An 11772-nucleotide genomic window follows, 5' to 3' on the forward strand; every position below is an offset into this window, starting at 1 on the left:
TCGCTTTATGTATCCCCCAATTGTAAGTCGCTTTGGATAAAAGCGTCTGCAAAATGACTAAATGTAAATGTATAAGAACAACAGGAGACTGAGAGATAGAGTGTGTGTGTGTGTGTGTGTGTGAGTGTGTGTGTGTGTCTCTGTGTGTGTGTGTGTGTCTGTGTCTCTGTCTGTGTGTGTGTGTGTGTGTGTGTGAGTGAGTCTGTGTGAGTGTGTGAGTGAGAGTGTGTGTGTGTGGGTGTGTGTGTGTGTGTGTGAGAGTGAGAGTGTTACATTTCTGCGGTGGTCAGTGCATTCTCGGCGCTGGCGATGTCATGCTGCAGCTGTTTGTTCTCCTGCTGTGATTGGCTGAGCTGTTTCCCCAGCGAGCGCAGCGACTGATCCTTCCTCCTCGACTCCAGCTTGGCGTCTGACAAACTCTGAGGAGACAATGAAAGTCTCGGTCATTCTTCATTCTAATGTCTGTTGTGATGTGAATAACCCAGGTTTCCATCAAAATAAACTCTAATAATTGGGCTCCGGACCCTAAAACCTGCTGGTCTTGAAGCTGGAGGAAAACAAAACTAGAGGTATTTCGTGTTGCATGGCGGGAAAGTACCCTATCCTACAGAAAAGCATTAAAAACAGCTAGATCTTATTACTTTTCGTCTCTTTTAGAAGAAAACAAACATAACCCCAGGTATTTATTCAATACAGTGGATGAATTAACGAAAAATAAAGCATCAACAGGTGTTGACATTTCCCAGCAGCACAGCAGTAATGACTTTATGAACTACTTTACTTCTAAGATCGATACTATAAGAGATAAAATTGTAACCATGCAGCTGTCAGCAACAGTATCACATCAGATAGTGTGCTATAGATCCCCAGAGGAACAATTCCACTCATTCTCTAGAATTGCATTCTCACTCTAGGAGAGGAAGAATTTTATAAACTTGTTAAATCATCTAAACCAACAACATGTTAGACCCTATTCCATCTAAGCTCCTAAAAGAGGTGCTTCCAGAAGTCATAGATCCTCTTCTGACTATTATTAATTCGTCATTGTCATTAGGATATGTCCCCAAAACCTTCAAACTGGCTGTTATTAAAGGTGCAGTTGCAGATTTTGGAAAATGCTAACTTTAGCCTGATAGCACTGAAAGCGTAAGTCCCACCCTCCCTGCAAATCGCATTCCAAAGCCACGCCCCCTGAACGCATGAACGTACACAAACAACCGGAGACAACATTACTACAATACATCATGTGTCATTCACCGGTGAAAAAACTTTATAGTACAGTTAGTAACAGTACTACAATACCAGGAAGGAAGATCGGGTTGTAGATGTTTGCCTGCCATTCTCGCTCTGTTTGCACAGCGTACGTGAACGCGCTGATGACGTATCGTGTCTGCGCGAACAGGGTGCGCAGAGGTATGCAAATACATATGTTGGCAGGCAGGTTGGAAAGTCAATCAAAATGCTCGTTCCGAGCATTTTGATTGGACGAACATTTCTTGGTCCTACGCCTTCCACAGAATATCTAAATGCAGATAAATACATTTAGACCACTTAACTTAATGATTGCTATCGGGATGTGAAAAGAATTTCAACCAGCATAACAAAAAATATTTCTAAAGACAATGAATCACCAATTGCACCTTTAAGCCTCTCATTAAAAAACGACACCTTGACCCCAAAGATCTAGTTAATTACAGACCGATCTCGAATCTCCCTTTTCTGTCCAAGATACTAGAAAAGGAAGTATCCTCACAATTATATTCCTTCTTAGAGGAAAATGGTATCTGTGAGGATTTCCAGTCAGGATTTAGACCGTATCATAGTACTGAGACTGCCCTCATTAGAGTTACAAATGACCTGCTCTTATCATCTGATCATGGTTGTATCTACTAGTGCTACTGGATCCTAGCGCTGCGTTCGACACTATCGACCACAACATTCTTTTGAATAGACTAGAAAACTTTGGTGGCATTAGTGGAAGTGCATTGGCATGGTTCAAATCGTACTTATCTGACAGCCATCAATTCGTAGCAGTGAATGAAGAGGTATCATATCGATCACAAGTGCAGTATGGAGTACCTCAAGGCTCAGTTTTTTGAACTTGCGCGAAAAACGCGATTGAGGCGAATATCTCGCGTTCGCGGCAAAAGCGTCGCGCATTTCGCATCATTCGCGTCGCCTGGCGCGAATTTGCCCCTATTCGCGTCTTTGCATTGACTTTGTATGTAATCTACTCGCGCGAATAATTAAATTCGCGTCTGGTGTGAACACTGTCACTTTTAAGCTATTAAAATGGCCTATTAAAAACACCATCGAATGGTACAAAAAATCCGAACAGACAACACTACTACTGAAACAAAAAGTCTGACCAGTGTATTGCGATTCCTAATTGAATGATTCTAGTGAGTTGGTACTTTTTAGTGAATCAAACACATGCAGGACAACCAGTGTAGTCCAACAGCAAAACAAACAATTCTAGTACGTGAGTGTGTGTGAGCGTGAGTGAGAGTGAGTGAGAGTGAGTGAGAGTGAGTGTGAGTGTGTGTGAGCGTGAGTGAGTGAGTGAGTGAGTGAGTGTGTGTGTGTGTGAGCGTGTTTGTGTGTGTGTGTATGTGTGTATGTGTGTGTGTGAGTGTGTACCTGTACAGCCTGTGCGAGTGTACGGTCCTTCTCCAGCTCTTCCCCTGTGTGCAGCTCCATGCTGAGGCCCAGTTGCTGCAGCTGAGAGGCCTGATCGTGCAGCAGAGTCTGAGCGCGCTGCTCCCTCTGTAGGGCACTGCTGAGCTCCTCACACACACACTCGAACCGCTGGAGGGGAACACACGCCTGACACACACACAACATTTATATATACATACACTACCGGTCAAAATTTTGGAATCATTTCCAATTCCAAATTTTTTTAATGATTCTGAAAGAAGTGTCTTCTGCTCACCAACGCTGCATTTATTTGATCAAAAATACTGTAAAAATTGTGAAACATTATTCTAATTTAAACTAATGTAGCGGTTTTCTATGTGAATATCTGTTAAACTGTAATGTATTTCTGTGATGCGCAGCTGAATTTTCAGCATCATTACTCTGTGATTATTATCACTGTTGGAAACAGCTGTGCTGCCCAATATTTTAGTGTATGTTGCTGTGACTCACGGTGTGTGTGTCTCTGCAGCTGTTTGTGCGATTGATGCGTGAGATCTCCAGTCTCAGGTTCCTGCGCTCGACCTCCGCCGAATGCAGACGCTGCGTGAACTCCAACATGTGCTTCTGAAGAGACGCCATCATCATCTACACACACACACACACGTTATAGACGAGACACAAAACCTGCCAGTCTGGGCTGATTTTTTATTATATCTGTGCAATGACGTAGGTTTGCTTTTGACATTGATGGGGACATAAGAGCAGGGCTGCGTTTCCCAAGAGCATTGTAAGGTTTTTGTAGCTCCATTGGTTTCAATGGGACTACGATGTACTTAAGCTTACGATGCTTTTGGGAAACGCAGCCCAGATCACCCTCTCGGCCGCAGCTTAATGTCATCTAAACTCTTTATTTATATCTTATGGTAGCCAACATATTCATAATTTCTGTTCAAAATCCTGCCACACCACAGAGTGCCACTCACACAGTTTACACTAAAATCACATTATATATTGTCCCAAATTAGTGTTAATGGAAATAATGACCTCATCCTAGGCTGTAAGTTTGTGTGTTGTGCATCTTTCAGCACAAGGTCTTTCTGTCTGTATGCTTTATATAGAGAGATATAGCCATAGATTGTGCTTTCTCTTTGCATTTGCTGTTTTGTCGAACACCGTATTTCAAACTCATCGACACGACTTTGTTAAATCCTGAAGTGAACTTTTATTTGAACTGTTTTGGACTGCTGTCTTGAACTGAGAGCGATACCTGTGAGTTTTACATTGAGTATTACATGTGCGTCCTTGAAAGTGTGCAGTTTTACTTTAACTTCTTAGGTAATATCAATGGTCTGACATGCATTTCTGCATGCGAAATTACAACAACATAAACAAATATTTAATTATTTGTTCAAAATTATTGCTAGGGACAATTTAGTAGTCGCTGGATATTGGTAGGGACATGTCCCTAGCGTCCCCCCTGATTCTACGCCCCTGTATCTGTCTGTGTGTGTGTGTGTGTGTGTGTGTGTGTGTGTACCTTGCTGTTACAGTAGCTGTGTTTGACGAGTGTGTGAAGTCCGTCAGCCAGTCGCCGTGCTAACGAATCCTTCCCATAATGCCCGCAGCACTGAGCGTCCACGTCTGACAGCAACCGCTCCAGCAACTTCCTACAGGCGCTCTGAGCCGCTGACAACACACACGAGGAGTCCTTCACACCGCCTGACACACACACACACACACAAAGAGAGAGACACACACACACAGAGAGACACACACACAGAGACACACACACAGACACACACACAGACACACACACACACACACACACACACACACACACACAGAGTTAAAAGATAGGATGTATTTTAAAGAGATCCAGTTAAGGCTGCACAATTTGAACCAATATATATACACTACCAGTTAAAAGTTTTTGAACAGTAAGAGTTTTTAATGCTTTTTAAAGAAGTCTCTTCTGCTCACCAAGCCTGCATTTATTTTATCTAAAATACAGCAAAAGTAGTAAAATTGTGAAATATTTTTACTATTTCAAATAACTGCTTTCTATTTGAATACATTTTAAAATGTAATTGCTCAGCCAGAACTCAAACCATGGACCTTCTTGCTGTTAGATGATAGCACTAGCCATTGAGCCACAATGCAGCTGTAAAACAAGTGATAAAACCAGATAATCCACCTTTCAGAACCAGATCCATATAGACATGGCTATTTAAAAAATTAGTGTTTTTCTTCTGCTAATGGTGTGTGTGTGTGTTTGTGTGTGTGAGTGAGTGCGTGTGAGTGAGAGTGTGAGTGTGTGTGAGTGCGCGTGTGTGTGAGCGTGAGTGAGTGTGCGTGTGTGAGAGTGAGCGTGTGTGTGTCTGTGTGTGTCTCTGTGTGTGTGTGTGTGTGTGTGTTTGAGAGTGAGCGTGTGTGTGTCTGTAGGGATTTTTTCTGGCTTCACTACCGTTCGGCGCTTTGCTCTCTGTTTATGTATTTTTCTCAGATTTTTCTAAGATTTTAATTTCAGCAGATTAGCACAGTGCTCAAACAACACATTTTTGGCACAAACACTAAACTAAAAACTCTTCGGGACTGGAATAATACTACGAAAAAGAAGACTCTGCCTCCCATTGCCAGCAGCTTGCATTCCGAAGACGGGAAAGCACAGCTGCCTACATTCAAACAGATGAGAAAGAAAATGCCTCTTGTGGAATCTACTGTACCTGTATCTTGTGCTGTAGCTGGTTGTTGAGGTGTGTGTTTTGTGTGCTGAGATCTTCTCTCTGTTTGCTCCAGCTCTCCTCTCTCTGTCTCAGTTGTGCGCTCACACTCTCCAGCGCAGCTGACTTCCCCTCACACACACTCTCTAGGCGTGACACCTGAAACACACACACACGTTACAGCTACACACTTCTACACAACCTCTCGACAGTTCCACAGCAAATATTTACCATAAGCCCCTTCTCACCTTCTGATTGGCTGCGGAGAGGTCAGAGGTCAGCCTGTCCACGTGCTCCTGCACCACAATGCTAAGCTCTGCCCATGAGAAGCTACCCAGCATGCTGTGCGGCGGCGTCATCAGCACACATCCGGCGAGCAGACGCTGATACAGCGTGTGGAGGAACGTCAGTTTCTCCTAAACACAAGAATCACAGTCAGATTTACCAATAATAGCATACTAATGATATCAAGCACTGCAAACAGTGTCACGCTCACTTCCTGTGTGCGTGTGTGTGTGAGAGTGCATGTGTGCGTGTGTGTGTGAGAGAGAGAGCGTGCGTGTGTGTGTGTGTGAGAGAGAGAGCGTGCATGTGTGTGTGTGAGAGAGTTGAAAACTTTTCAAGCGCCAAAGCAGGCGTCAGCCAATCAGATCGCTTTATGCAAAAACCCTGGTGCAGACGCTAGCCAATCGCGTTCATGCAACACCAGAAAAGTAATGTGATTGGCTGTTGTTGTTGTGTGTAGGTGTGTGAATGTGTGTGCATAGCTGCCTACATTCAAACAGACGAGAAAGAAAATGCCTCTCGTGGAATCTACTTGCTGCTTGAACTGCCACAGACTTCTACAAAGGATTGCGCTTCTTGAAACAAAGTTACTTGCGGCAGAAGTTGAAAACTTTTCAAGCGCCAAAGCAGGCGTGTGTAGTATAGTGTGTGTGTATAGTCTGTGTGTATATAGTGTGTGTGCGTGAGTGTGTATAGTGTGTATGTGTATATAGTGTGTGTGCGCGTGTATAATGTGTATTGTGTGTGTATATAGTGTGTTTGTGTATATAGTGTGTGTGTATGTGTTTGTGTGTGTATATAGTGTGTGTGTGTGTATATATGTGTATGTGTGTGTGTATATAGTGTGTATAGTGTGTGTGTGTGTATATAGTGTGTATGGTGTGTATAGGGTGTGTGTGTGTGTGTGTATATAGTGTGTATGTGTGTATAGTGTGTGTGTGTGTGTGTATAGTGTGTGTGTGTGTATATAGTGTGTATAGTGTGTGTATGTGTGTATAGTGTGTGTGTGTGTGTGTGTGTGAGTGTGAGTGTATATAGTGAGTGTGTGTGTATATATAGTGTGTGTGTGTATATAGTGTGTGTGTGTATATATAGTGTGTGTGTGTATATAGTGTGTGTGTGTGTATATATGTGTATGTGTGTGTGTATATAGTGTGTATAGTGTGTGTGTGTGTATATAGTGTGTATGGTGTGTATAGGGTGTGTGTGTATATAGCGTGTATGGTGTGTATAGGGTGTGTGTGTGTGTGTGTATATAGTGTGTATAGTGTGTGTTTGTGTGTGAGTGTGTGTATAGGGTGTGTGTGCGTGTATAGTGTGTGTGTATATAGTGTGTATGTGTGTATAGTGTGTGTGTGTGTATAGTGTGTGTGTGTATATAGTGTGTATAGTGTGTGTATATAGTGTGTATGTGTGTGTGTGTGTATAGGGTGTGTGTGTATATATAGTGTGTGTGAGTGTGTACCTGGAAGTCGTTGTGATGTTGCTGCTGGAGTTTGTTCATCTGTGTTTGTGTGTTTGTGTGTTGTGTTTTGAGGCTGCGCAGATCAGCTGCGGCGTTTGCGACACACACACGCAAACGCTTCACCTCTTCATTAACACACACGCCACGAGCCTCACACTCCTGCAGACACACAGAAACCAGATTAACCCTATAAAGCCACTGCATCACATTTGATTGAGTTTCTAAAGCTCTAAATGATCACACTCTGCTGTTTCACACTCAATCTCCTCATGTCTTCTGTCGTCTGATTGAGAGTTTTTATCCAGTAAAAGCTCTTTTAGTGTAATTGTACAAGTGTCCAGTTTCAGCTGCTGCTTCAGTGTCTATCTGTGGTCAAATCTTGACTGATTTTTATCAAGTAAAGGACAGAATAACTGCAGTAATATCTCCAGATGAACACTTACTGGACTGAAGCAGCTCAGCTTTACTTGATTCTCCATCAATCATTTTTCAGGATCTTTTGAGGAGTGTTTGTTTCTTCATCTCTTAATCATCATCGGATTGCACTGCATTATACAGTATGTTTGGATCATTTCAATCTCATCTTACTAAGACATATTATTGGAGTATAAATCATTTACTCATCTACATCCTGAATAATGTCTGTCGATCACCTGCATGTTCCTCTGGAGATCAGTGATCGTTTCATCCTTCTGTCTGACCTCATGATTCAACTTCTGCATCACAATCACAGACTCCTGCAACTACACATGCACACGCACACACACGCATGCACGCGCACACACACACACACGCGCACACACGCGCACACGTAAATTCAACATAATTTATTACAGCAAAAAGTAAGCCTGTATTATTATAGTTAACTAAAACTATACAAAACATTTCTGTTACTTTAAATAAATAAACTTTAACTGACATAAAATATAAAAAACCCTTAAATTTACTTAATTTCAGCTAGTTGCATCAACGATTCTCATTTTCATTTAGTTTAACTGGAAGTACAACTAACACTGAAATAAAACAAAAAAATATATATAAAGACATTTTTAAAATGAATTAAAAAAAAACAACAGAATTACTAAAACTTTAACTACAATTTAAGAAAAAAATAAAAATATATATATACAAAAAAAAAAAAAAACAGAAATAATAACTATAATACTCTATGCTAAAAATAGCTAAGGGGCGAGCTGCCGATCACAAAAAACAACAACAACAAAAACATAAGAAAAAAACAAAATAATCAGTTAAGAAAATGCAACATGCATTCAGATTTTTATGTTCTCTCAACTACTATCTTAATCATCAAATCACAATACAATTAGTTTCAAAGCAGCTTTACAGACTAAAAAAAATAATATTACAGTTATTATTAATATTAAAACACAATTGTATATTGCATAATATGAATTCGGAATCATCCTCAGTAACTGTTTTATCAGTTTGAATTTATTAGTTCACTAAATGCAAAATGCCTCATTCAGTCAATAAGTGTGTCACAGCAACTACAGACTTCATGCACAACAAATTTCTCATTATTAACACCATATATAGATTAATATCTGTGCAATCTGTGTTTCTGAAGGAGCAATCATCTTACAAAGCAAAGATATGTGGGACAGATTTTTAAAACACAGACCTCAATACTGGACACACAAACCTCAAGAACGTCAACAACAACAACAACAAACTAAAAAAATAGCACAGCAAAACAATAATCCTATAACAATAACTGCACAATTTATTCAAGATGCAATGCCATTAATTTAAGACATGGCACCGAACACTGAACAATTCACATGAAAATATCTGCATTATTTAGACGTGTGAGCTCAAGAACAACCAAATAAAGCTCATGAGCTCATACACTGCACTAACATCCAGCCAAATCTTTATCCAAATGTGCTTGTGACAAAGCGTTTGCCAGTTTATTCCTTAATCAGTGTCTCCGTCCTATAAAATATGCATTATTACAGTTTAATGCTGTACCTGTGTGTTGTAGTAGTGTAGTGTTTTCCGCAGAATGTCCATTAGAGCAGATGCTTTGTGTTTACCTCCTTCCTCTATAACACACACACACACACACACACACAAGACACACACAAGACACACACACACCGTAAAGCACCTTCAATTCAAGTCAGCTTTATTTATATAGTGCTTTATACTCTACATATTGTTTCAAAGTAGCTTCATATTCATTTGAAGTAAAGTTCATAAATCCTGTTCCTCCTGACCTGTGTTTTGAGCGTGTATCGCCCCCTGCTGCTGATACTGCTGTACCACATGATCAAGATCACTCAACAGAGTCTCATAGGACTGCTGCACACACACCAGAGCCTAAAACACACACAAACAGGGTCCGAATCAACTCGACTTTATTCTCGAAACATTCCGACTTTATTCTCGAAACATTCCGACTTTATTCGACATTTTCGACTAAACGCCTTTGTACGATGTCCCTAATATATCTAAAAAAAAACGTCTTTAGCAGATTTGAGAGAGACATCTGCGTGTTTTTACCCGGCTGATTTCCTGTTGTCTCTCTGTCCAAACTTTCTCCTGCTCCTGCAGTTTGACTGACAGCTTCCCTGACTCCGCCCTTTCCTGCTCTAACTGTCCAATCAGCTCAGCAGATGCAGCCTTCTCCTGATCCAGCTGACCAATCAGATCAGTTTTCATGGTCAAGAAGTCCTTCTCCAACCTGAGCACACCAACATCACGTCCATAAAATATGATTCCGAACACAGATACCAGCATCACAACAGTCAACAGAAAAAACACTTTCTACTTTACAATAATAAAACTATCAAATTAAATAAAGTTACAAGTATCATATAAAGTATAAAACAATACTAATTTTATATAATTTTTATATTACTTTCTATTTTATGTTATAATAATGGCTGTCAGTTGATTAAAAATGTTAATATAATTACGTGTTGATTAATTAATCAAATTATTCGCAAATTACATTTGACAGTGAAAATACCCCCAAAAGATTATTTAAAGCTATTTTTGTGTTAAATGAGAAAGTATTAAGTAGATATTACTAATAGAAAGCTTTAAAAATAAATATTTTACCTGATTCGACATAAAACTTTTTACATATAAAAGTTTAGGCTACAACGGCCCAACATAAACTATGGAACATAAAAGAAGATAATCTGAGAAACATCTCAGTTTTTTTTCATTCATGCAGTGGAAGTCATTGGTAAGCAGTGTTGGGGAAAGTTACTTTTAAAAGTAATGCATTACAATATTGTGTTACTCCATAAAAAAAGTAACTAATTACGTTACTTGGTTACTTTTTATGGAAAGTAATGCGTTACGTTACTTTTGCGTTACTTTTTAAATCTGGACAGGGCTTGCTTGTTTGTTTTTAAAATAAAAAAGTTATATTTTTGGCAAATATAAAAGCCTTTTCACACCAAAAGTGAAATGAATAAGCCTCAGGCTGAAGGGAAAGTAAATTTACGTAATTTTTTTTAACGTAATTTAAGTGAGATGAATTAATGCATATTCATATTTATTTTAGAACTACAGTAACATCTTCTGATTTCTGTCACCATGGCAACACCAGAGCTGCCAATCAATAAATTGGAAAAAAAGTAACTTGCGTTACTTATTTGAAAAAGTAACTCAGATATTCTCTTGTAAATTAAAAAGTACTGCGTTATTTTACTAGTTACTTGAAAAAAGTAATCTGATTACGTAACTCGCATTACTTGTATGCGTTACCCACAACACTGTTGGTAACCAAACAGCTTTGTTACCAACAGTCTTCAAAATACCTTCTATTTTCTTTTTTAACACAAATTTGTGTTTAAAATATAACACAATATTAACTTCTTATTTACTCAACTGTTGTGTAAAATCTCGCTGCTCGTGTGATATCTGATATCTCTTATCATATGATATAAATATGAGACAAAAACTCATACAGGAGCATTTTTGCCCCAATATCTTACATTTTAAGGCATAACTGCATTTATGGAGTTTTTGCCCTGCATCATATTTGTCAAAAGTAAACTGTATGAAATGTAAGACGACATACAGGTCTGGGGGCAGGGCCAGTGCGTTAACTGCGTTAAAATATTTTAATCGTGTTAATTTTTTCATAACTAATTAAGTTATCGTGTTAAACTGACAGCCCTAGTTATATGTATTATATTATATAATCAATCATATCAGCATATTAGAATGATTTCTGGAGGATCACATGACACTGAAGACTGGATTGGACTGAATGATGCTGAAAATTCAGACGAGATCTTACTGTGTGAGTTTGTGGCTCGTGTCGCATGATTTGTCTCTCTCGTGATCGTACGCTCGCTCCAGCTCTTCACACTTCTGCTTCAGGAGCTCCAGACGCGACGAGATCTCGGTGTGACTGTTCTTCTCTACCTCCAGAGCCTCCTCCAGATCCCTCATCCTCATCTACACACACACACACACACAGATCAGCTGCAGTCTGACTGAGTGTGTACGTACATAAACACACCTGTGTTACCTGGATGATCTCAGAGTTGAATTTAGACTGCAGGTGTGCGGCGCGCTCCGACTCCACGCTCTGCTCCAGAACCTTCACCTTCTGCAGAGCTGCCTGCACACACACACACACACACACACACACACACACACACACACACACACACA

General features: G+C 39.9%; 1 protein-coding gene across 1 annotated transcript in view; it reads right to left on the bottom strand.

Annotated features, from left to right (window-relative positions):
* ccdc171 (coiled-coil domain containing 171) overlaps positions 1-11772 on the bottom strand; it is a 29804-nt gene that overhangs the window by 4382 nt on the left and 13650 nt on the right. The window contains exons 6-19 of the mRNA XM_016466655.1: positions 11627-11719; positions 11393-11553; positions 9637-9817; positions 9351-9453; positions 9103-9176; positions 7764-7853; positions 7111-7269; positions 5609-5776; positions 5364-5519; positions 4795-4801; positions 4178-4359; positions 3151-3285; positions 2641-2826; positions 274-419 (exon numbers count right to left, since the gene is read on the bottom strand). Of these exons, the coding sequence (XP_016322141.1) occupies positions 274-419; positions 2641-2826; positions 3151-3285; positions 4178-4359; positions 4795-4801; positions 5364-5519; positions 5609-5776; positions 7111-7269; positions 7764-7853; positions 9103-9176; positions 9351-9453; positions 9637-9817; positions 11393-11553; positions 11627-11719 (1841 nt within the window). The remainder of the gene's footprint in view (positions 1-273; positions 420-2640; positions 2827-3150; positions 3286-4177; positions 4360-4794; positions 4802-5363; positions 5520-5608; positions 5777-7110; positions 7270-7763; positions 7854-9102; positions 9177-9350; positions 9454-9636; positions 9818-11392; positions 11554-11626; positions 11720-11772) is intronic.

This window comes from Sinocyclocheilus anshuiensis, unplaced genomic scaffold (genome assembly GCF_001515605.1).
Source record: "Sinocyclocheilus anshuiensis isolate Anshui unplaced genomic scaffold, SAMN03320099.WGS_v1.1 scaffold444, whole genome shotgun sequence".
In the NCBI taxonomy this organism is placed as follows: Eukaryota; Metazoa; Chordata; class Actinopteri; order Cypriniformes; family Cyprinidae; genus Sinocyclocheilus; species Sinocyclocheilus anshuiensis.